A 27,241-nucleotide genomic window follows, 5' to 3' on the forward strand; every position below is an offset into this window, starting at 1 on the left:
GTCAATAAATAAAAAAAAAAAAAAAGCTGCCCAATGCATACGTCACAGAACACATGATCTAAAGGATCGCACACAAAATTGACCAATTTAACATAGACTACTAACGCACGTGTGACAGCAAATGAACGACCAACGTGCAATCTGATAAGATCCCGTATGCAACCTGGGCGTGTCACATCGCAAATGCGATTGTACAACTAATTGCAACGTGTAAAGTGGGCTTAAGTCACCTAAACAAAACATAAGAAAATCTGGGGTGTGCCATCTTTTAGAGCGCGGGTACATGGTAAACTTGAGGCTGGTGGTAGAATAAGATACATTACCACCTCCCTCCCCCACCACGCAGCACCAGGCACAGAGGTGTGGGCAAGATTATGGGCGGGGAAAGAGAGAAAATATTCATTTGCTATTAACAGACGTTTCAATCACTGGTGCTAGCACAGAGTGGTGAGTGGGCAAAGTGGGGGGTGCATATTAATTTGTCATTAACACATTCTAATCACTGGTACCGGCACAGAGTGGTGGGTGGGGAAAGGGGTGAATATTAATTTTCCATTAACTAGCAGGCAGGTGACTATAAACGTCCAAGGCTTACAGCAACACAACAAGGCAATATACACCAATGAAAGTTACATATCCTGAAAGGGCTGCACAAGCCCTATGTCAGGATACTATTATAGTATGGTAAGCAGCTAGGGCTTATTTTTGGAGTAGAACTTAATTATAAGCAAACTCCAAAAAGACTGAAAAACCACGCTAGGGCTTCTTTTCAGGGAAACACGGTATTAAAAAAGTTGCTTTATTTCATGTGTACTATTGATTTCTGAAATAAAAATTAAAATAAGGGTTTGTTTCTGTTGATGTTGAAACAATATATACAGTTAGGTCCAGAAATATTTGGACAGTGACACAAATTTTGTTATTTTAGCTGTTTACAAAAACATGTTCAGAAATACAATTATATATATAATATGGGCTGAAAGTGCACACTCCCAGCTGCAATATGAGAGTTTTCACATCCAAATCGGAGAAAAGGTTTAGGAATCATAGCTCTGTAATGCATAGCCTCCTCTTTTTAAAGGGACCAAAAGTAATTGGACAAGGGACTCTAAGGGCTGCAATTAACTCTGAAGGCGTCTCCCTCGTTAACCTGTAATCAATGAAGTAGTTAAAAGGTCTGGGGTTGATTACAGGTGTGTGGTTTTGCATTTGGAAGCTGTTGCTGTGACCAGACAACATGCGGTCTAAGGAACTCTCAATTGAGGTGAAGCAGAACATCCTGAGGCTGAAAAAAAAGAAAAAATCCATCAGAGAGATAGCAGACATGCTTGGAGTAGCAAAATCAACAGTCGGGTACATTCTGAGAAAAAAGGAATTGACTGGTGAGCTTGGGAACTCAAAAAGGCCTGGGCGTCCACGGATGACAACAGTGGTGGATGATCGCCGCATACTTTCTTTGGTGAAGAAGAACCCGTTCACAACATCAACTGAAGTCCAGAACACTCTCAGTGAAGTAGGTGTATCTGTCTCTAAGCCAACAGTAAAGAGAAGACTCCATGAAAGTAAATACAAAGGGTTCACATCTAGATGCAAACCATTCATCAATTCCAAAAATAGACAGGCCAGAGTTATATTTGCTGAAAAACACCTCATGAAGCCAGCTCAGTTCTGGAAAAGTATTCTATGGACAGATGAGACAAAGATCAACCTGTACCAGAATGATGGGAAGAAAAAAGTTTGGAGAAGAAAGGGAACGGCACATGATCCAAGGCACACCACATCCTCTGTAAAACATGGTGGAGGCAACGTGATGGCATGGGCATGCATGGCTTTCAATGGCACTGGGTCACTTGTGTTTATTGATGACATAACAGCAGACAAGAGTAGCCGGATGAATTCTGAAGTGTACCGGGATATACTTTCAGCCCAGATTCAGCCAAATGCCGCAAAGTTGATCGGACGGCGCTTCATAGTACAGATGGACAATGACCCCAAGCATACAGCCAAAGCTACCCAGGAGTTCATAAGTGCAAAAAAGTGGAACATTCTGCAATGGCCAAGTCAATCACCAGATCTTAACCCAATTGAGCATGCATTTCACTTGCTCAAATCCAGACTTAAGACGGAAAGACCCACAAACAAGCAAGACCTGAAGGCTGCGGCTGTAAAGGCCTGGCAAAGCATTAAGAAGGAGGAAACCCAGTGTTTGGTGATGTCCATGGGTTCCAGACTTAAGGCAGTGATTGCCTCCAAAGGATTCGCAACAAAATATTGAAAATAAAAATATTTTGTTTGGGTTTGGTTTATTTGTCCAATTACTTTTGACCTCCTAAAATGTGGAGTGTTTGTAAAGAAATGTGTACAATTCCTACAATTTCTATCAGATATTTTTGTTCAAACCTTCAAATTAAACGTTACAATCTACACTTGAATTCTGTTGTATAGGTTTCATTTCAAATCCAATGTGGTGGCATGCAGAGCCCAACTCGCGAAAATTGTGTCACTGTCCAAATATTTCTGGACCTAACTGTATACAGTACAGACCAAAAGTTTGGACACACCTTCTCATCTCTAGAACAACTGTTAAGAGGAGACTTTGTGCAGCAGGCCTTCATGGTAAAATAGCTGCTAGGAAACCACTGCTAAGTACAGGCAACAAGCAGAAGAGACTTTTTTGGGCTAAAGAACACAAGGAATTTTAATGTTATGGTGAAGAATCAACAACAAGTGGGACACAATTGTGAAGTTGAACAAAATGTATTGCTCATTTTAAATTTTTAAAAAAATAAATAACTGAATATTGGGGCGTGCAATATTATTTTAAGTTAATAATTTGTAGCGCCACCTTTTGCTGCGATTACAGCTGCAAGTCACTTGGGGTATATCTCTATCAGTTTTGCACATCGAGAGATTGCAATCTTTGCCCATTCTTCCTTTGCAAATGTGACGCCCTGGCAAAACCAGGTTGTCACAGAAAGAGTTAATCCTCCTTGGTAACCTGATCCCACACCAGTGCAGCAGGACAAACCACATCCCCCAGTGTAAGAGAAAAACAGAGCAGAGGGGAGGGGCTGGAGCAGAGTGTGTGGAGAGACAGACAGAAGAGGAGTCTGGAGTTGTAGCTCCCAGGCTGATAGAAAAGCGTGCTCCGAAAGGGCCGGGACAGGCTGTTAGTGAGGAAGGGGCCAGAGGTAGCCAGGGTAGTGGCCCGCCGGTACCTAGGGTGACCCGGATCACTGCAGGGGAGTGGATTCCCCGTTCCCGGCTGAGGAGAAAGAGGAAGAGAGTGGAGAGAGAGGCACCTGGCTGCAGGGAAAGAACAACAGGAGCTGCTGCACCGTGTGTGGGACACTAACACCCCCCGTACCGAAGGCTGCGGACACCGGCAATTCCTAGTTTACCAGTGACTCTGTGTGAAATACTTGTGAGTACACCCGTGCCCTCAGGCACCGCACCGCAGCACTGCGCCCTGCTCCCTGCTTATCACCGAACGGGCCCCGGGACCAACTGCCCCTACCCACGGAGGGGTTAACATCCTAAGCTGCATCCCAACACCGTTCCCGGGAGTCCCGCACCTTCGTCGCAGCGGTGGTGTCCACCATCACCACAACCCGTGGGTGGCATCACGGACAATCTCCCTTACCAAATCCCCCCTTTTACTGTGGAGCCTGAGATCACAGACCGGGTCACGCCACCGTGATACCCACAGAAGTGACCCCGTGGCCCGGATCTGAGTACCCCTGGTCCCCGGGTGACACACAAACAGCTCGAGCTAAGTGAGGTTGGATGGAGCGCATTTGTGAACAGCAGTTTTCAGCTCTTTCCACATATTCTCGATTGGATTCCGGTCTGGACCTTGACTTGGCCATTCTAACACTTGGATACATTTATTTGTAAACCATTCCATTGTAGATTTTGCTTTATGTTTGGGATCATTCTGTTGTTGGAAGACAAATCTCCGTCCCAGTCTCAGGTCTTTTGCAGACTCCAACAGGTTTTCTTCAAGAATGGTCCTGTATTTGGCTCCATCCATCGTCACATCAATTTTAACCATCTTCCCTGTCCCTGCTGAAGAAAAGCAGGCCCAAACCATGATACTGCCACCACCATGTTTGACAGTGGGGATGGTGTGTTCAGGGTGATGAGCTGTGTTGCTTTTACGCCAAACATATCGTTTGGCATTGTGCCCAAATAGTTCAATTTTGGTTTCAGCTGACCAGAGCACCTTCTTCCACATGTTTGGTGTGTCTCCCAGGTAGCTTGTGGCAAACTTTAAATGACACTTTTTATGGATATTTTTGAGAAATGGCTTTCTCCTTGCCACTCTTCCATAAAGGCCAGATTTGTGCAGTATACAACTGATTGTTGTCCTATGGACAGACTCTCCCACCTCAGCTGTAGATCTCTGCAGTTCATCCAGAGTGATCATGGGCCTCTTGGCTGCATCTCTGATCAGTCTTCTCCTTGTTTGAGATAAAAGTTTGGATAGACAGCCGGGTCTTGGTAGATTTCCAGTGGTATGATACTCCTTCCATTTCAATATGATCGCTTGCACAGTGCTCCTTGGGATGTTTAAAGTTTTGGAAATCTTTTTGTAACCAAATCCAGCTTTAAACATCTCCACAACAGTATCACGGACCTGCCTGTTGTGTTCCTTGGACTATCACAGGGCAGGTGCATTTATACGGAGACTTGATTACACACAGGTGGCTTATATTTATCATCATCAGTCATTTAGGACAACATTGGATCATTCAGAGATCCTCAATGAACTTCAGGAGTGAGTTTGCTGCACTGAAAGTAAAGGGGACGAATAATATTGCACGCCCCACTTTTCAGTTATTTATTTTCTTAAAAAGTTTACAATAAGCAATAAATTTTGGTTCAACTTCACAATTGTGTCCCACTTGTTGTTAATTCTTCACCATAACATTAAATTTTTTATCTTTATGCTTGAAGCCTGAAATGTGGGAAATGGTTGACAAATTCATGGGAGCCGAATACTTTCGCAAAGCAATGTGTGTGCATATATATATATATAGATATATATACTGTGTATATATATATATATATATATATATATATACTAGCTGTACTCTGGGTTCATAGCTGTTGTTAACAAAATGGAATGTATTAACAAAAATTTATTGTGCACACAAAAACCACAAAACAAATAGATAGAAATGTAATTATAAAAAAGCCAAAAACTAAGCTAATAGAAGCATTTCACAACATATATTTCAACACCACAGATATTCCACACAGATTTAACTAAATTAGCTAAGTAATGTGCTCCGTCTGTCTCTTTCCAGGTCTGTCTCTTTCCAGGTCTGTCTCTTTCCAGGTCTGTGTCTTTCCAGGTCTATCTCTTTACCCGTCTGTCTCTTTCCCCGTCTGTCTCTTTCCCCGTTTGTCTCTTTTCCCGTCTGCCTGTCTCTGTCTGTCTCTTTTTTTGTCTGTCTCTATCTCTCTGTTTCTTTCCCCATCTGTCTCTTTCTAGGTCTGTCTCTTTCCCAGTTCTGTCTCTTTCCCAGTCTGTCTCCCCGTCTCTTTGTCTGTGTCTTTTCCTGTCTGTCTCTTTCCCTGTCTGCCTGTCTCTGTCTGTCTCTTTCCTTGTCTGTCTCTATTTCTCTGTCTCTTTCCCCGTCTGTCTCTATCAAGGTCTGTGTCTTTCCCCATCTATCTTTGTATGTCTCTCTGGCTGTCTCCTCCTTCCCTGTCTGCCTGTCTCTGTCCCTGTCTGCATGTCTGTCTGTCTCTTTCCCCGTCTGTCTCTTTCCACGTCTGTCTCTTTCCCCGTCTGTCTCTTTCCAGGTCTGTCTCTTTCCAGGTCTGTCTCTGTCTGTCTCTTTCCAGGTCTGTCTCTTTTCAGGTCTGTCTCTGTCTGTCTCTTTCACCATCTGTCTCTGTCTGTTTCTTTCCCTGTCTGTCTCTATCTCTCTGTCTCTTTCCCTGTCTGTCTCTCTGCCTGTCTCTGTCTGTCTCTCTGTCTGTCTCTGTCTGTATCTCTCTATCCGTCTCCCCACCGACATCTTATTACCTCACATATAAGCTTCTTATACTATGAATGTCTTTTGTTCCTATAGCAACCAATCACAGCTCCTACTAATAACCTGTAGTTCCAGGCTCCATTTACTTTAATGGAGGTATGTTTTTTTGAGAGTAACTGTAAAGCGCGGGGTTTCCTGTCAAAACATAGTCTACGACGTTCCCTGGGTCACATGTGGTGTCTGTGCAAAATTTTGTGATTGTAAATGCGACGGATGCGGATACACTTTTCGTTTTCCTTTTGCCCCTTAATGTAGATAGGGGCAAAATTGATTGGTAAATTGGAACGCGCAGGGTTAAAATTTCACCTCACAACATAGCCTATGATGCTCTCAGGGGGCCAGACGTGTGAGTGTGCCAAATTTTGTGGCTGTAGCTGCGACGGTGCAGATGCCAATCCCGGACATACACACACACACATACAGTGCCTACAAGTAGTATTCAACCCCCTGCAGATTTAGCAGATTTACACATTCGGAATTAACTTGGCATTGTGACATTTGGACTGTAGATCAGCCGGGAAGTGTGGAATGCACTGCAGCAAAAAAGAATGTTATTTCTTTTTTTATTTTTTTTTTTTTTTAAATTGTGAAAAGTTTATTCAGAGGGTCATTTATTATTCAACCCCTCAAACCACAAGAATTCTGTTTGGTTCCCCTAAAGTATTAAGAAGTATTTCAGGCACAAAGAACAATGAGCTTCACATGTTTGGATTAATTATCTCTTTTTCCAGCCTTTTCTGACTAATTAAGACCCTCCCCAAACTTGTGAACAGAACTCATACTTGGTCAACATGGGAAAGAAAAAGGAGCATTCCAAGGCCATCAGAGACAAGATCGTGGAGGGTCACAAGGCTGGCAAGGGGTACAAAACCCTTTACAAGGAGTTGGGCCTACCTGTCTCCACTGTTGGGAGCATCATCCGGAAGTGGAAGGTTTATGGAACTACTGTTAGCCTTCCACGGCCTGGACAGCCTTTGAAAGTTTCCACCCGTGCCGAGGCCAGGCCAAGGCTAACCCAAGGACAACAAGGAAGGAGCTCCGGGAAGATCTCATGGCAGTGGGGACATTGGTTTCAGTCAATACCATAAGTAACGTACTCAACCGCAATGGTCTCCGTTCCAGATGAGTCCGTAAGGTACCTTTACTTTCAACGCATCATGTCAAGGCTCGTCTACAGTTTGCTCATGATCACTTGGAGGACTCTGAGACAGACTGATTCAAGGTTCTCTGGTCTGATGAGGCCAAGATCGAGATCTTTGGTGCCAACCACACACGTGACGTTTGGAGACTGGATGGCACTGCATACGACCCCAAGAATACCATCCCTACAGTCAAGCATGGTGGTGGCAGCATCATGCTGTGGGGTTGTTTCTCAGCCAAGGGGCCTGGCCATCTGGTCCGCATCCATGGGAAGATGGATAGCACGGCCTACCTGGAGATTTTGGCCAAGAACCTCCGCTCCTCCGTCAAGGATCTTAAGATGGGTCGTCATTTCATCTTCCAACAAGACAACGACCCAAAGCACACAGCCAAGAAAACCAAGGCCTGGTTCAAGAGGGAAAAAATCAAGGTGTTGCAGTGGCCTAGTCAGTCTACTGACCTTAACCCAATTGAAAACTTGTGGAAGGAGCTCAAGATTAAAGTCCACATGAGACACCCAAAGAACCTAGATAACTTGGAGAAGATCTGCATGGAGGAGTGGGCCAAGATAACTCCAGAGACCTGTGCCGGCCTGATCAGGTCTTATAAAAGACGATTATTAGCTGTAATTGCAAACAAGGGTTATTCCAAAAATATTAAACCTAGGGGTTGAATAATAATTGACCCACACTTTTATGTTGAAAATTTATTAAAATTTAACTGAGCAACATAACTTGTTGATTTGTAAGATTTATGCATCTGTTAATAAATCCTGCTCTTGTTTGAAGTTTGCAGGCTCTAACTTATTTGCATCTTATCAAACCTGCTAAATCTGCAGGGGGTTGAAGACTACTTGTAGGCACTGTACATACATACACACATTCAGCTTTATATATTAGATATATACACAGTGCTTTTCGAACATATTCACCCCCTTGGCATTTTTCATGTTTTGCTACCTCAAAACCTGGAGTTTCACTGTGGTTTTTTTGAGGGTTGCATCGGTTCATGTAAAGAACATGCCTACAACTGTCAACATTTGTTTTTTGTTTTATTGTGACGTAAACAACAAATAGGACAAAATAACTGAAAACTTCACTGTGCATAACTATTCACCCCCTAAAATCGATACATTATAGAGTCTTCTTTTGCAGAAATTACAGCTGGACGTTATTTTGGATAGATCTCTATGAGGCTTACCACTGGGATTTTTGCCCATTCCAAAAGACAAAACTACTTCAGCTCCTTAAAGTTAGATGATTTCCTCTCGTGAACAGCAATCTTGAAGTCTGACGACAGATTCTCAATTGGGTTACGAACTGAACGTTGACTAGGCCCCTCAAATACATTTACACATTTCCCCTTAAACTACTCCAGTGTTGCTTTAGTAGTATGCTTTGGGTCATTGGGATGGAAGTTCGCCTTCCAGCAAAACATTCTCAAATCACTGACAAACTGAAACAGGTTTTTCTCAAGAACATCCCTCTATTCCACACCATCCATTTTCTTGTCAACTCAAACCATTTTACCTGTCCCTGCTGCTGAAAATCTTTTTCACAACATGATGCTGCCACGGGGATGGTATTCTTGGAATGATGAGCTGTGTTGGTTTGGCGCTAGACATAGCGTTTACCTTGCTGGCTAAAATGTTTTAATTTGGTCTCATCTGAACTGTTCTTAATTAGTAGGCCAGATATATGTTTCTTTTGTTTGTGAAATCAAGATAAGCTAGCTATTGTCTCATGTCAGAGTGATCAAGCCCTATTGTCTGTAAATATGTATTGCTAGCCCTTCTGACTGCTTAGTTCAGAGAAAAATTATGCAGTCGGAATTGAACTAGCACCCAGCGAGAGAGCAGCCATCTCCATCCAATCCTGTCGGACCCAATACCTTGAATTGAGAACTAAGTTATATAAAAGGGCCTTGCTCTTGTCACCAGTGGGATATTCTACATGACCTCAGCCAAAGAGCAACTGCTTCAAGCTTCATTCTACAGGATTTCAGGCCAGGATCCACAGTTCCAGCTGAAGGTTCACAGAACTGCTTCATTGCTCAATTCTGAGCCCAAGAATTCGCTTGGAGAACCCAGGTTGGGACTACTTGATCGCCTGACTACATATCTTGATGTGCTCGGTCAGCTTCCTAAGCTTACTACTATCTCTTATCTATGGGTGCCAGCCAATAGCGGGGTGCTGCAGACTGGTATAGTTGGTCCTGGAAGCCCTGAAGTCATGAAGATTCTAATCCCTACTGAGCCAGCGGAAGAGAGACTCTGTCGATTGTACCATCTTGTGTTTTGCTGGGAATGTACGATATTTTTTGCCTGTTAGTGAACCAATAAAGTCTTACCAATGTTTGGTTCCCTCACCCTGTGTTGTCTGAGGAAGGAGTGCAGGCGATTAGTGGGATGAGCCCTGATCCATGCACATGGCCTTTCTGAAAATAGCCAGGCGAATGGACAAGAGCACCCACTGACCTTTGTGTTTCCTCACCATGTTCTTTCCATTTGATGATAATGGATTTGATGGTGCTTCATTGGATCATCAGTGATTCTGATATTTTTTTTAGAACCCAACCCTTACTTGTACTTCTCAACAAGTTTCTCTCTGATTTGTTTGGAGGTCTTCTTGGTCTTCATGGTGTTGTCTGGTTAGTGGTGCCTCTTGCTTAATGGTGTTGCAGCCTCTTTGGCCTTTCAGAAAAGGTGTGTATATGCTGACAGACCACGGGACACTTAGATTACACACAAGTGGACTTCCTTTCATTAAGCATGTGACTTAAGAAGGTACCGTAATTGCTTGCACCATAAATTTTTAGGGGCTTCATAGCAAAAGAGGTGAATACATATGCATATGGCAATTTTATTTATTTTATTCCATAAATTAAATTTTTGCCTATATTATTCACACTTCACTTTCCCAACTTAGGCTATTTAGTGCTGATGTATCACACACAAATTGGATTACAAAAATTTTTAAACACAGGTTGTAATGTATCAAAATAGGTAAGAAGCCAAGAGGGGGGGAATACTATTGCAAGGCACTGTATTTTTCTGTATGGGTTATTAGAATGACACCAGTATATTCAAAAGTTCATGTATATCCCATCCCTATATTCTCCTGCAGTTTTATTCTGAAGGAAAAGCAGTACTACTGATCCTTAACACTAGAAGTCCCAGAGAGGGGTCATTTAACATTTCTACCATTGGAACCCTATGGAGCTCGAAATTCCTGGGACTTCTAGTGTTAAAAGTACAAGCTTGAGGAAAGGACTGCAGTTCTGACTCAACGAACATAGAGACCTCAACACTGAAAGGATGATAAAGAAAGGATCTTGACGTATTAGTGAATTTTTATTTTGATACTGCTAGAAAAGACCAGCAGAGACAGCCACATCCTCCACATACCTGACTCTCGCACACCACCAACACTTTAGAGATCCATCATGAAGACCGATGTTGGTCAAAATGTTGGACCTTTTCTTGCCGGATCAAAACAAAAATTCACATATTGCATTAAGATCTTTTCTTTAATGTTCTTTCGGTGCTGACGTCTGTATCCTACAGTTTTAATCACATAGTGAAATTTTCCAACCAGTGAAATTACTGTCCAGTTATGATGAATGGTAATTTCAATTGTGCAATAAATAATAAACATTAAAGTGTTAGTCCCTTACCTGGCAGATTTGGAACAGAACCCTTAATTACTATTATTTAAATTTTACCCAGAGACAAGGTACATAGATATATGGAGATTGAATAATGGAAATTGACAATTGGGGAAATGCAGGTCTGATGTTCTAATATTATGTCTAAAATTGATTTAACTCTTGGTAATGTGGAATATATTAAGGAAATTGTATAGATGCCAAGTGGAATATCTGATCATTCCGTTAGTAGGCCATATCTTGAATTTAGATTCACAGTTGGTTATTAGGATACCGCAGAGACTAAACCACACAGGCTGTTTTTGCTGAATTGGCATGAGATGATAAAGCAGAAAATAATAGCCCAAGTTCGGAGATCAACGTCAGTTCAACTCACATACACTTTTATTGGATGATTTTACAAAACAAGAATATGCCCTGGGGAGAATTTTAGATTGTGGTAAAGAGTTGTATAAAAATGATATGAGCAAAATAGATTGAAATGTGGTCAGCACAGAAAAAGATGAAAGAATTTTTATTTAAGAAAACTTACCTGAAAATTTTATTCATGAAAATATTTCTGTGATTCTGGCAAAGCAAGTAATGCACTGGCCGAGGTGATAAGAAACTACAAGATTGTCATCAAATCACTTCTATTGATACTGACGTAAGTGATTTCCCCCTGGACCATGCTAATATTAAGCAGGGGGTTTCCATTAGTAGACAACCCAAAAAAATTATAGGGAGCACAACACCTGCAAGATATTTATTTATCCAGGTTAGTAGACGCTATTGTGTCACCCAGGGATAGGGAGTACTCAGAACCAGGCCAAGGGGTCGCTTCTAGAGGTATCACAGTGGCGTGACCCAGTCTGTGATCCCAGGCTCCACAACAAAAGGAGAAGATGTAAAGGGAAATTTGTAAGTTTATGATCCGTGACGCCACCTGTAGTGTGCAGTGAGGTAATGAGGCACCACCGCTGCCGATCAGAGGATCCTGAGGGGTGGTGGTGGTCAGCAAGATGGTGATTTTCCCTCCACGGGTAGGTTGTTGATGTCCTGGGACCCCGATGTAATGGATTGGGAGTGATGGGTGCAATCCACGGCTTGGACCAGGTGGTGCAGGAGTACTCACGATATAAGGCAATAACTGACACAAGTCCAGGAATTAACCAAGTTGCTGGTAACTGGTGCCCTCGGATGCTGTGAGGACAGGCCCCTCACCCAGGGGTGTAATACAGGTGCTTTTCTCCTGCCTTTATGTCTGTTTCTGCTCCGTGCACGGGTCCGGACCAAGTCCGAACAGTCGGCACCGGCGGCCCACTACTCTGTCCCGGTCCACTTCGGGTTCCCCGCAAGTGGCTGGCATATTCCTGAGTCCCTTACTGCCCCTCTCCCCAAGCTCCACACCGGAGCTCCTTCCAGACTCCACACTTCCTGCAGACTGCTCACTGAAAACTGGAAACCCCCTATATAGTTCCCTCCCAGACACTTCAGACCTCTCTGCTCCGCCCACTGGTGTTGTGTGTAACTGTGTTGGAAACTCCCCAAGGGAGAGTGAGATCTGCACCAAAAAGATGGATGCAGACCTCTGTGACACCATGATTTTGCCAGGGCGGCACACTATTACTCTGTGTAGTGCTGGCTTCCCTAGTGCACCAGCACTCCGCTGCAGCCTAGCACCATGTCCCTGCTCCCTCCTTTTTCCTGCATAGCTATCCTCGTGCTGCGTGGTCCTCTATTTACCTGCATAGTTTCCCACGTGTCACGTGGTCCTCTGCGTCCATTCATTGCCATCCATGTGTAATGCAGACCTCGGCTTGTCCCACCCGATGCCCACGTGCGTGTCAATCCTCAGCTCCCGCATAGGTCCCAGACCTTGCACATGTTGCACAGGTTTTCCTGCTCTCCAGCTTAGGGGGCACTTGCAGGTATTTAAGGCTCCCTCCCCGAATCGGAGGGGCCAGAGCAATGCATTAGGATATGATCCTAGCTATGTGTTGATCCTGCCTGTGTGATCTGGTGTCCCTGCCTCCAGCACCAGTACCAATCCTACATGTAACCTGTTCTGCTCTGCTGTGTCTGTCCTGCTTGTTTCCCTAGACCTGTCCTGTCTGTTCCATGGTACCAGCCTATATCCTGCGCCTATGTCTGTACCTGCCTGTACCTGTCATTCTGTATGCCTCAGCTGTCCCAGCTGCATCTGTGTCTGATGTCCTGTGCCTGATGTCACATGCCTGGTGATCCATGACTGATGACCTGAACCCTGAGGACTGGAGTTCCGTGCCTGATGACTTGGACTCTGGTGACTGGAGTTCCTGCAGATGTCTTGTTCTAGCTGCAACTGTGTCAGATGTCATGTGCCTCATGTCCTTTACCTGGTGACCTGAGCTTGATGACCTGCCTGTACCCATACTGCTTGTTCCCCATCCAGACTGTGCCTTCTGTTTCTACCCTGTTTGTCCTGCAGTACTTGTCTTGTTTCTTGTCTGTCAGTCCTGCCAGCCCTGTTTGTCTTGCCAGTACCCATCTTGTCGATGGGTCCACCTGTCCTGTTGTCTCACTGCTCCACTCAGCTGCCATAGTTCTGGTTACTACCCTGGGATTGGTACCTGGCACATTGCCTTGTGGTGGGTGCTTAGTTAAACCACTCCCATGAAAGGGTAAGCTTGGGTCGCTCTTGTGGTTCAGTAGGTCCACTCCAGCTTGCCGCCTTCACCAAGGGTGAGTTTTACACTCTGGTTTATCTAAATAGTGCATCCAGATCATTTTCTGGTAACTCCACCCAAGTGCACGATGGGTTCTTTTTTGAGAGTTATGCAAAGCACATAATACTTTTTTCCTTTTTTCTCCGGGGTTTGAATGTCTCTTTGGAGGAAAGATCTCAGTCTATGTCCTTGTGTGAATGTATAATTGTACTTATACCAGAAAAGGGAAAATGATCCAACTGAGAGAGAAGCATTTAGGTCAGTCGCACCATTTAATTCTGATATTAAAATCTTGGCCAAGGTGTTGGCAACTAGAATGAAGAGACTCATTTTTGATTCTGGTTCATTCAGATCAGAATGGATTAATCCCAAAAAGAAATACTATGTTAAACCTACATGACCTGTTTGCCAGTTTGTAGCTGGGATTCATGGAGCTTCGTTCCATACTGTGCCATCTTTTCCCTTGCACCACTAAGGCACTTGCCAGAGTAGAGTAGTGCGTCCTGTGAAAGATTATGGAAAAGTCTGCAATAGGGTCTAAGCATTTTAGATTGGTACAACTAATGTACTACCATCCTATAGCTAAGGATGGTCTTAATGAAGAGGTCTTCCAATTAGTTCTGCTGTATAGAGTCTATAGAGTCAGTCTCTGAGCATCTCTCTGCTGCCCATTATTGGAGGAAAAGGACATCTGTTTGGATGTGACAAGCAGAGAACAAGATCTTGCGTTGTGCAGGTGACATCCTGTTTAGCCTGAGTGATATGGAAGGATCTTTACCAAAAGTCACCTGAGCGGTAGAGTAGTTTTTATCCTTTCCTGGACTTGACATGAATGGGGGTAAATTTGTACTGTGAGAGGGAGTAATAGTGCACACTTAGGGAACCTGGAGATTCTTGAGAAGTGAAGATGGGCTCATTATTCCCCACTTTTAAAACTTACTTAGTACAGGCTCAGATTCTGATGTTAATTTGAAGGGTGTTCGATTCTACAGGGTGGGCCATAAGTATGGATACACCCTGGGTGGGCCATAAGTATGGATAGACCCTGATAAAAAAGAGTAAAGCTGAATTCAAAATGGCGGTTTTGCAGATGGTAAGGTGATATCAGCAACTACTTCCATTTTATCAGCGTGTATCCATACTTATGGCCCACCCAGGGTGTATCCATAGTAAAGGCCCACCCAGGGTGTATCCATACTTATGGCCCACCCTGTATAAGAAGGTAGGAATTTCTGAGGATGGCGGAGTCCATGTATGAATTGTTCGAAACTTTGCAATAATTTGGGAAAAATTAGAGAATCACTTGTATTAAACAGTTATTTAAGAATAATCATATTACAGAACAGAGCACTAATAATTTTGTTGAGTATGGCAGGTACATCACGTATACACAAAGTGATTAGTAAAGGAGAGATTTCAATTATGCACACATGAGGGTATACATTTTCTATTACACACCTCAATGGGGAAAAGATGCAAACCACAATGTATGAAATTAATATTACAAAATGCGCAGAAAAAGATTGCTTTTAATGGACAAAAAGGATGGGAGAGGGAGAATGCTAAAGTTACACAGTAGCAGTGAGAGAATATATATAATAATAGAGTGGGATCTTTGTTCAGTACAAGACCCAGAATGGTGACATTCAACATTCTTGTAGTTCAACAAGTTGTACAATTAACTAACTAAATTAAAGCAATTTTCCAAGATTGAGGTAAAGCAGATTGGTAAATCCTGACTTTGTATATTACATACACTGATAAGATGTCACTCAATTTCCAGATTGAGTGGACAGAGACATGACCGCCAATATGTAATCTGCATACTGGTGATCAGGTGCTTACTAGGTTCTTATTTGCTTCTTCAATGTTTTATGCCAGACACCAGTGTGCAGAGTGACTGCAGAAATTTAACTTAATATCCCTTTAAGTAAAATCAATGTAACTACATCACAGAGTAACCCAAGATGCCCTGCTCTGGACCCTGACTTCTTTCACATTTGGAACTCTAAAGTGGGCTTTACACGCTGCGATCTTGCTAGCGAGATCACAAGCGATCGTACCCGCCCCGTCGGTTGTGCGACACGGGCAAATCGCTGCCCGTCGTGCGCAAACTTGCTTACCCCTGTCACACACACTTACCTGTTCTGCGACGTCACTCTGGCCAGCGATCCGCCTCCTTTCTATGGGGGCGGGTCGTGCGGCGTCACAGCGACGTCACACGGCAGCCGTCCAATAGAAGCGGAGGGGCGGAGATGAGCGGGACGTAACATCCCGCCCACCTCCTTCCTTCCGCATTGGCAGTGGAGGCAGGTAAGGAGATGTTCCTCGCTCCTGCGGTGTCACACACAGCAATGTGTGCTGCCGCAGGAACGAGGAACAACATCGCTAATTAGAAGAAAACTATTTTTTTTTTTATTTAGGACGACCTCTCCGCGGCAAACGATTTTTACCACTTTTGCGATCGTTTTAGATCGCACATAAATGTCACACACTGCGATATCGCCGGATGTGCGTCACAAACAACGTGACCCCGATGATAAATCATTAATGATATCGTAGCGTGTAAAGCCCGCTTTAGCCTTCATACCTCGTACATTATTTTGAGTGGAATATTTATTTGTTCGCTTTATTGTTTCTGTTATAAGAGGCAAAAGAGACAAGTCCTGAAATTGCTTTTATTGATAAGGATATAATTAATTAAAGTATGGGTCTCTGATAAGGTGCTGACCATAGAGGAATGGGGAAAACATGGTGAACAAAATATTAAAGTAAGAGCGAGTGTAAAGTATGGTAATCCAAAAATAGCCAAATGGAGAAAAAGCTTGTTTCATTTGGATATGAAATGCAAAAGAGAGACTTAATATTGGAAGTAGGTTTTTTCTGTCCAAGGAAAAAACAACGCTCCAGAATTGTTATTTTATAGCTAATACAGGTATTTACAGTGAGAGTTGGCAACACTGCAGAAGGGCCCACTGGTGACGGTAATTTTCCTACATCAAAGTACTTGGGTGAGAGTTTGTTTTTGTCATGCCGGTGTCTTGCAACTTTCTCAGCGTCGTCCTACTAACTGCATTCACCACTCCCCTTCCCCAGTGTCTGGCCAGTGTCTTATCAGTCTGATGCTAGTGAATCTCTACCTGGCTATTCAGAGGGGTGGCCACATCCTACAGGTATTTAACCCGGCTGAATCTTGCAGTGATTAGGATCTCTGTCTTATCCCGTGCTAGTATGGTCTTTATTGGGCAGCTCCTTCCAGCACTCCTTGCCCAATCGTTGGTTCCCAGTTGCTTGTCTCTGGATCCTGTGAATGTCTTTTTGCTTTGTCTCACCAGTTATCAACATGGCTTGTTTACTCTCTGTATCAACTCTCCTCTCCTGACCTCAGCTTTATACTCTGATCCTGTGCTGCCTACACCGACCTTGGACCATCTGACTACGCCTCTGTTTTGCCCTCCTGTACCTCGTTCCTTTCTTCTGACCCTCCAGTTAGTTGCTGCAGTCCCAGGGATTGTCCTGGAGTGGTACCTGGTGTTGAACAGTAGCCAGAGCTACAACGGATGGTTAAGATTAAAGCATGTTCATGTAGTTGAATTGCCCAGTCAAAGTGCAGACCTAAATGATAATGATTATCTGTGGCAAGACTTAAGGCCCCGTCACACTAAGCAACATCGCTAGCAACATCGCTGGTAACGAACAACTTTTGTGAAGTTGCTAGCGATGTTGCTGTGTGTGACATCCAGCAACAACCTGGCCCCTGCTGTGAGGTCGTTGGTTGTTGCTGAATGTCCTGGGCCATTATTTAGTTGTTGCTGTCCCGCTGTGAAGCACAGATCGCTGTGTGTGACAGCGAGACAGCAACAACTAATGTGCAGGCAGCAGGAGCCGGCTTCTGCGGAGGCTGGTATCCACAGTAAACATCGGGTAACCAAGAAGCCCTGTCCTTGGTTACCCGATATTTACCTTCGATACCAGTCTCCGCCGCTCTCACTGTCAGTGCGGGCTCCTGCTCTGTACACATTTAGCTGCAGGACACATCGGGTTAATTAACCCGATGTGTGCTGTAGCTTGGAGAGCAGGGAGCCAGCGCTAAGCAGTGTGCGCTGCTCCCTGCTCTGTGCACATGTAGCTGCAGCACACATCGGGTAATTAACCCGATGTGTGCTGTAACTAGGAGTGCAGGGAGCCAGCGCTCAGTGTGCGCTGCTCCCTGCTCTCTGCACGTGTAGCTCCGTGCAGTGGTAACCAAGGTAAATATCGGGTTGGTTACCCGATATTTACCTTAGTTACCAAGCGCAGCATCTTCCATGCAGCGCTGGGGGCTGGTTACTGGTTGCTGGTGAGCTCACCAGCAACTTGTGTAGCGACGCTCCAGCGATCCCTGCCAGGTCAAGTTGCTGGTGGGATCGCTGGAGCGTCGCAGTGTGACATCTCACCAGCAACCTCCTAGCAACTTACCAGCGATCCCTATCGTTGTTGGGATCGCTGGTAAGTTGCTTAGTGTGACGGTACCTTTAAAGGGATTTTCCCAAGAACAACTTTCACTTTAACGTTGATTTTAATGAGTAGATCTTAGAATAATAGTAAGTTATACAATTGGATGTATGTTTAAAAAATGTTCCTATGCTGAGATAATCTTACATATGTGGTCTGGTGGCATCTATCTTTTTAGTTGTGCACAGAACTGTTGTCACCCACACTTGTGTGCCAAATAGATGCCTAAAATAATGGCACACCATCAGAACAGAGACTAGATGGAGTCCAAAGTGACTTCATCTGCCTCATAACAGTGAGTGGTTCCATTGGGGGTTTGTCTGAACCACGATTTTTAAGAGGTTTACATTTAAGAGATTTACATGAAAACCCTGAAGTAAATGCTCAGCAGACAGGACAAATGTAAACTGAGGATTATTCCAATCTTTGGGAGGTAAACAAATTGCAGTACAGGAATAGTTTTCATTTTCTTTTTTGCATGGTTCACCATGCTGTATTAATGATAACACAACTTTATTCTTCAAGTAGGTGCAATTACAGCAATATCACATTTATATTGGTTTTAATGTTTTGTTGCAATCACAGGAAAACACTTTTTTTTTTACAAAATAATAATTTTTGTTTGCGCTGGAAATTTTGGGGTATACATCATTTTTTGATTGTGTTTTATTCAGATTTTTCTGATGCAGAATTAACAAACAATAGTAGTTCACTTATTATTTTAAAATTTTTGTTTTTTGCGCAGTTGATTGTGTGGTAAAAGTGATAAGACCGATTTATTCTTTAGGTCAGTATGGTTACAGTGATACCAGTTTTATTTAATTTTTTATGCTTTGCTACTTTTACACATTAAAAACAATATGTTACAAAAATTAACTTGTTTTGCATCATTATATTTTTAGAGCTGTAACTTATTGCCAAATTTGCCAAATAAGCCATATTTGTGCTTGTTTTTTGTAGGACAATTTGAAGTTTTCGTTTCTGCCTTTTATTTTACATGTTTTTTTTTTCTTTTTACTGATTTTTTTTGTATGATAAAAAAGCTACATTTTTTAATGATATTTGCGGGAATAGAATAAATAACGTGACAGGTTTCCCCTGTAACAATGGCCCATCCTTGTCCCCTGTAGTAATATGCCAATTTTATCCCCTGTGCCCATCCTGGTCCCAATACTGTAGTAATGTGCCATTCGTGGTCCCCATACTGTAGTAATGTGCCCATCTCTGCCCCTATAGTAATATGCTCATCCTTGAGCTCATCCTATTCCTCTGTAGTAATGTGCCCATCCTTGTCTCCTGCAGTAATGTGCCCATCCTTGTGCCCATCCTTGTCTCCTGCAGTATTGTGCCAATTTTTGTCCCCTGTATCAATGTGCCCATCCTTGTTTCCGGCAGTATTGTGCCCATTTTGTCCCATGTAGTAATGTGCCCATCCTTGTCCCCTGTAGTAATGTGCCCATCCTTGTTCATTGTAGTAATGTGCTCATCCTGGTCCCCATACTGCAGTATTGTGCCCATCCTTCATCCTAGTCTACTGTAGTAATGTGCTCATCCTAGTCTCCATGCTGTAGTAATGTGCCCATCCTTGTCTCCTGTAGTAATGTGCTCATCCTAGTCTCCATACTGTAGTATTATGCCCATCCTTGTCCCCTGTAGTAATCTGCCAATCCCACTCCCCATACTGTAGTAATGTGCATATACTTGTTCCCTGTAGAAATGTGCTCATCCTTGTGCCCATCCTTGCTCCTTGTTGTAATGTGCTCATCCTGGTCCCATAAAGTAGTAATGTGTCCATGCTTGTCCCCAGTAGTAATGTACCCATCCTTGTCTCCTGTAGTAATGTGCTCATCCTGGTCAACTACCTGTAGTAATGTTCCCATCGTGGTCCCCATACTGTAGTAATGTGCCCATCTTTGTTCCCTGTAGTAATGCGACCATCCTTGTCTCCTGTAGTAACGTGCTCATCCTCGGCCCATACTTGTAGTAATGTGCTCATCCTGGTCCCCATACTGCAGAAATGTGCCCATCCTTCATTCTAGTCTACTGTAGTAATGTGCTCATCCTAGTCTCCATACTGTAGTAATGTGCCCATCCCTTAGCTCCTGTAGTAATGTGCTCATCCTAGTCTCCATACTGTAGTATTATGCCCATCCTTGTCCCCTATAGTAATCTGCCAATCCCACTCCCCATAGTGTAGTAATGTGCCCATACTTGTTCCCTGTAGAAATGTGCTCATCCTTGTGCCCATCCTTGTCCCTTGTTGTAATGGGCTCATCCTGGTCCCATAAAGTAGTAATGTGTCCATACTTGTCCTGAGTAGTAATGTACCCATCCTTGTCTCCTGTAGTAATGTCCTCATCCTGGTCAACTACTTGTAGTAATGTTCCCATTGTGGTCCCCATACTGTAGTAATGTGCCCATCTTTATTCCCTGTAGTAATGCGACCATCCTTGTCTCCTGTAGTAACGTGCTCATCCTCGGCCCCTACTTGTAGTAATGTGCCCATCCTGTTCTCCACACTGTAGTAATGAGCCCATCCTTGTGCCAATCTTGTCCCCTGTAGTAATGTGCCCATCCTTGTCTCCTATAGTAATGTCCCCATTCTTATCACCTTTATTAATGTGCTCATCCTTGTGCCCATCTCGTAGTAGTGTGCGCATCCTTGTCCCTTGTAGTAATGTGCCCGTCCTTGTCCCCTGTAGTATTGTGCTCATCCTTTAGTAATGTTCTCATGCTGGTCCCCTTCTTGTTCCCTATTGTGCCATTCTTCACATACACAAAAAAAACATACCTGTCTTCCATTCCCTCGGTGTCCCTTTACCTGTTTTTGGCAGCACGCAGGAATGTAGACCCCTAGATGATCGCAACCCAGTGCAGGGACCGCTGCCATCAGTGCCTTACTTCAGTTGAATGATTTGCGGTGCCATGCAGAGAAGCTCTCTTCTGCACTACACTAATCGCAGCTAACAGCTAATCAGAGGCACGCAGCTGTTGTTATACACCGACGTCACATGCTTGCTTCTGATTGGCCGGTGTCTACCCTTGGTATAATGCAAAAAACCTCTTTGTGCAGTGCCACAAATCATTCAACTTAAGTAAAGCGCTGACCGTGGTGGCCCCTGTCACCAAGGGGTCTGGTCCATGTGCATGCGGTCTGCATGTTTGACACTCCTGGGCTAGAGACCTGGCTCACGGCAGAGAGGCAGCAGCGGTCAGTGTGCACATTAACTTTCATCTGACTCGCTGTCGCATCACTGCAGTCTGGCGCTGGTGCTCTCTGCGATCGCACAGGTTGCACATAGCTAAATCCAGCCATGATCTCAGCACAGTAACATTTTTTTTTCAACACATCCAATTGTACACATTTTTATTATTCTAAGATCTATTGATTAAAATCAACTTTGAAATTAACTTTGTTCATGGTAAAACCTCATTAATTGCTGTTCACAGACACTCTCCATCCAATGTCACTGAGATAGAGCTATTTTGCAAATCAGAATGGGCAAAAGTGTGTGCCTTTAGCTTTGCAAAGCTAGTAGAGAAATACCCCAAAAGATTTTCAGCAGTAATTGCAGCACAATGTAGTCCTACAAAGTTGTGTCTCAGGGGTACTGAATTCAAATGCACATCACAATTTTCAGATTCATATTTTTAAAATATTTAGAAAAACATATATCATTTTCTATACACTTCACAAATACTTGCCACTTGGTGTTGGTATATCACATAAAACCCCAATAAAATACATTTAAGTTTGTGGATGTAAGATTATAAAAAATGTGGAAAAGTTCATGGAGTATGAATACTTTTTCAAGGCACTGTATCTACTATTAGTATTAGACCTTCAAGTATATTTTTGGACTAATACTTTTTAAATGTAACACTTTATTGGTATTTTAGGCACTCTCATTTTTATTTATTTAATTTATTTTACTCCCTGATATAGCGTAATTAATTCCACAGCGCTTTACAGACGTGATCATCACTGTCCCCTTTGGAGCTCACAACCTAAATCCCTATCACTATGTCTTTAGAGTCTGGGAGGAAATCGGAGAACCTGGAGGAAAGCAACACAAACGCGGGGAGAACATACAAAGTAGCTAATCCCTAAATGTGGTTTTTTTTTATTTTTTTTTGTTCTCCAATTCCTGCAACATTTCTTCCTTCTCTGTTATGTTTGATACTTTCTTTTCTGGCACAAAAATCAGACAAAAGGAAAGAAAGTTGTCACTGTGCTCCTTCTGGTGGGTGTTGAGTAAATCATAATTCTGCCTTATGCAAACTGAGCTGACAGTTTCATTCAGCAGTAACAGCAGGAGCGGACTGCTTGTAATATGCTGTCATCCAGCTCTACCCTCACCTACTGTATCCTCACCCATCCCTTGTAGACTGTGAGCCCTCGCGGGCAGGGACCTCCATCCTCCTGTGCCAGTCTGTGCCTTGTATTGTTTATGATTATTGTACTTGTCCCTATTTTGTATACCCCTTTCACATGTAAAGCGCCATGGAATAAATGGCGCTATAATAATAAATAATAATTAATAATCTGCATTTCAAAAGCAAAGAGTTTAGATAATCACTGAGGTGAACAGCTGAAAAATATTAAACACTGTGACAGGGCTGTACTGGCCATCTGTCAATTGCCAGATGGGCTGGTACCTACCCTGGGCTGCTCTGACACTTGGTATCTCCCAATATCTTTAGCAGCACAGGATGGAGAATGGAGGAGGCGTGCTAAGTGCTGGAAAACAGGCTGCAGCAATGCATGATGGTACTTGTAGTTTTAGCACACATTATGTCTGGGGAGAGGAAGAGATTTATGTAGACATCAGAGCTGCTGGGAGACATAAAATGATGCTATCTGCATGTTAAAATGTTTATATTACTATAATAATAATAAGAGTATGGATGAATTTATTGACACATAATAGCACGATTGATGATTAAAAAATGAAATGAGTTAGGGTAGTGGATAACTTCTTAAAGGTTTAGCTGGACAGGGAGAAGAGTAAGGTATTGTGTAATAAAGCTAATTGCAAAAGTGCCAGGGTATAAAGATAGATATTTAGAAAGTATAAAATGGTTATGTTACTAAAAAAAATATATAGAAAAATATATATTTTCACAGTATGTTTTTGTTTAAATAAGTGTTTTGTTTCCTTTATCAGGACATGGGATCTTATGGAGCACCACCCCGTAATTGGCGTGGAATTGGGCTGGCAGTACTGGTAATCGCTGTGGTAATGTCGATTGTCCTGTTAGCAATATTCCTGCTTTCTCCAGGTAAGGAGTGACACACCTCAATATTACACTATAAAGAGCAAAACTGCTACAGCACACCACTAGTCTGGAATAAAAAAATATAAATAAGGCTCTGTTTCCATGTTTTGTCCCACTTGTAATAGTGTCTGTTAGTAAAGCTCTCTGCAGACCAATGACAAGTAGACAAGGGCAACTATTCACACAACAGGTCAAGACACAGCCACAATCACACCATACTCTCTGGCAAGAAACGAGGGACACATATACACCAGCTGAGACAGTGGGGAACAGATTTAGGTACTGCTATCCATAATCCTCTTATATGGTATAAAATTCCATATGCCATAAGCTCATCCCAAAATATTATTTTAATTATATAAATAATGTACGTTATAAATAATGTATAGCTACATACAGGATATATCAATGTTTAGTTGTTCTAGAATGTGTTTTTTTTCTTGCTTTTTTTTCGGAAATGGGAAGTTGTAATATAGGAGTACATTTATACAGCGCAATCGTGGCTCTTTATCAACCATCAATCTGTTACGGAACGATGTGTTGATGAGAATGATGATTTCTAAGAAAGTTTAAAGAGGTTGTCCACTACTTGGACAACCATTTTTGATGCCACATGTTTCTCCCAGGTAAAATAATAAAGCAGACACTCACCTCCTGTACAGGTGCTGTTCCAGCAGTGTCCAGGTTTGCGCTGCCGCAGCTCACATTGGGTTGTGAGGTCACACAAGCTACATGTCCAATCAGTGCCAGCTTCTTTCTCCTTCGGCTCAAAGAATTTAATCAACAGGAAGTGAGAGCAGCAGCTGCACTCACTTCGTGTTCATTGCTGTCACGAAACGCACGAGGCGAGGGTGTTCTGACCAACTGAGGTCTGACGCACAACAAAAATACACCTAAAAACACCATGGACAATGATAGTTCTTAGGAAAGCCCGATTATTGACCAATGTAAATGGAACTTAAGGCTTTTGGATTTCTGTGTACTACCCGCCACCTCACACTCTTCGGTAACACTTCTACCACTAAGCAGTTTATTCAGCATACAGCAAATCCGAACTGTAAGTTTGGGGTCCGTACCGGACACCTAGTGTCCATGCACGGACACCGCACATGGACTTCTCAGTCCGTGTTACTGTTTGGGTTAAGCCCCCTGGATAAGAATAAAAAAAAGAGCAAAATGGGGATTAAAGCAGGACAGTTATGCTTAATGAGTCTCCGCACGGCTGTCACACTTCTTCCTGGTCCATTCATTAAATCTTATGCATATTCACAGCTTCCCCCACCCACCCTCTGTGACAGCATCTGTGGTTGCTTGAAGTCAGACTGCTAGCATGCCAACATCTGTGATTGGTTGCCCTCACACAAGCTGTTTGGGTTCTGGAGTGGAGTGTAAAAATAAAAAAATAAGTGGAAAAAATGGCGTAGGGTCCCATTCCACAACCCACTTAGATAAAGCTGAAAGCTGGAGGCTTCAGCCCCCAGCTGTGTACATTATCTTACCTGTTTTTTGTTTTTATTTTTAAATATTTGAAAAAGTAATTTTAAAAATCTGTGTGCAATCCCCCCCAGCCAAGATAAAGTAGACAGCTGGGGGCTGGTATTCTCAGACTGTAGAGGCCCATGGTTTTTGTGTTACTCTGTGTTTTGTTTTACATACAAGATTAGTAATAGGATGGTATCATAAACTCCTACCCATTACTATCCTTGGGCTTGATGACAACTGTGATTTTTTTACAAATCACAACTGTCATTAACCTCTTATATTACCCCACTTGCTACCGCACCAGGGCAATTGGGATGAGCAGGGAAAGCGCCAGGATTGGTGTATCTAATGGATGCGCCAATTCAAGGGCAGCTGCGGGCTGCTAGTTTTAGGCTGGGGAGGGTCCAATTATCATGGACCTCACCAGCCTGAAATTACCAGCCCCCAGCTGTCTGCTTTATATTGGCTGTGTATCAAAATTGAGGGGGACAGCACACTGTTTTTTAAAAATTATTTGTTTAAATAATTTTAAAAAAGCCACATGGGGTCCCTCATATTTTGATACACAGCCAAGATAATGCACAGAGCTGGGGGCTGAATCCTCCAGCTGTCAGCTTTATCTGCTCTGGTTATCATAATATGGGGGACCCTACTCCATTTATTTTCAATTATTTATTTTATACTCTCCACTCTGGAACCCAGAAAGCTAGGGTAGGGGAACCAATCACAGACACCAGCATGCCAGCAGTCTGACTGCAACTAATCACAGATGCTGTCACAGAGGGTGGATGGGGGAAGCAGTGAATATGCATGAGATTTAATATACGGACACAAAAGTAGTGTGACAGCTGCATGGAAATTCTGTAGGTATAACTGTTCTGCTTTTATCATCCTTTTGCTTCCTTTTGCAGCTCCCTAGGCTTTACTAACACCACTTTACAGCACACAAGTTTGGATACCTATAGAGTTATATGGGGTTTAGGGTCCAGACTCAAGTTTGGGTTCAAGTCCAGGCCTGAACCGCACATTTGGTTTTTTTTTTAAGTCCACTTAGGCCCGCCGAACCCGAACATCTGCAGGTTCGCCCATCTCTAATTGTAAGCTTGCGAGCAGGGCCCTTACTCCTTTTGGTATGTGTTGAATTGTGTTACTCCGTAATGTCTCATATTGTCTGTACATGTCTCCTTTGAATTGTATTGTGTTACGGAATATGTTCAGGGTATAGAAATAAAAATTATTCATTATGTTAATTTATTGGTAATTTACATTTACTTATTCTACACACCTCGACATTGAAATTGCAACACCAAGAAGGAAATGTTGTGGAATTATGGAAATCACAGGATGGATAAAAATGTAAGAGATATGCGAATGATGAAAACATGGAAATGAAACTTTCAAAACATCTCGATTTATTTATTATTGAGTATTTGCACTTACAGACTTTGCTATTAATGAGGTTATTAGTCGTCTTTCCAAGTGCTGACCAACGACGTCCCTGATGGGCTTGATGGGAGACAATTCCATGTACTGTATGTGCATGTATTTCTGCGCATGACACTCATACTTTGATTTACATTTTTTTATCATTTGCAAATCATTAACATGTTTATTTCCATAAATCCATGACTTTTCCTTGTTGGTGTTGCAATTTCAATGCATTATAGTTTTATGACTTTACATTTAAAAAGAGCAGAGAATATCATGTACTGGATATTAGCAAATTTATTTGAATTTATAAATATGAAATCTCTATATTTGCTGAATATACTTAATTTGTAGTTCATACTTTGTCATAAGACAACTGTTGTCCTGTTCCATCACTTCACAGATATCCCAAGACTGCCCGATAAGATATGCCTCACATTATCAGATCTCGAGAATCCGGACTACCAGGTCAATGTGCCAAATATTTTTTGGGCAAGCGGTAAGTGCAATGAACTTGTTCTTTATCGTTGAATACAATTTTACAATATTCCACAGTCCAAGTCGTTCTAAAAAAATAAGTAATTTTGTGAAAACAGCAATATCACAAAGTATTTTTATAGATTTACTAAACTCTACATATTAACTGTAAAAAGTGAAATAAATGAAGATTTGTTTTTCAGTTCTTGGTAATAAGCTTATCTTTTGTTTACAAAAATATATTTATATATGTATTATGCACCATTCAGCAGATATACATCAGATAAATGGGAAAAAAAGAGATAATTTTTATCTGTCTCTGTCCTAGGCATTTTGTTTTTATAGTTTTCCTTAGACGGAAACATTAGTCAGACGGTTGTTGGATATTGTTGGATGGTGTAATATATATCCAGAAATAAATAATACATTTACTGCTTCAATTTTTTTTTATTCAAATATGTATTATCTATAAAACTGAAGGTTTCATAATTATCATACATGGGGATATTTTACAGTGAAAATGGTGACACAAGCTGC

General features: G+C 42.5%; 1 protein-coding gene across 3 annotated transcripts in view; it reads left to right on the forward strand.

Moving 5' to 3' along the window:
• The window catches only part of LOC142291969 (inactive dipeptidyl peptidase 10-like), a 352,241-nt gene that overhangs the window by 78,617 nt on the left and 246,383 nt on the right, over nt 1-27,241 (forward strand). For all 3 annotated transcript variants that reach the window (XM_075336956.1, XM_075336955.1, XM_075336957.1), the window contains exons 2-3: nt 23,206-23,320; nt 26,631-26,726. In XM_075336956.1, coding sequence (XP_075193071.1) covers nt 23,209-23,320; nt 26,631-26,726 — 208 coding nt within the window. In that variant the 5' untranslated portion in view covers nt 23,206-23,208. The remainder of the gene's footprint in view (nt 1-23,205; nt 23,321-26,630; nt 26,727-27,241) is intronic.

This window comes from Anomaloglossus baeobatrachus, chromosome 2 (genome assembly GCF_048569485.1).
Source record: "Anomaloglossus baeobatrachus isolate aAnoBae1 chromosome 2, aAnoBae1.hap1, whole genome shotgun sequence".
NCBI lineage: Eukaryota > Metazoa > Chordata > Amphibia > Anura > Aromobatidae > Anomaloglossus > Anomaloglossus baeobatrachus.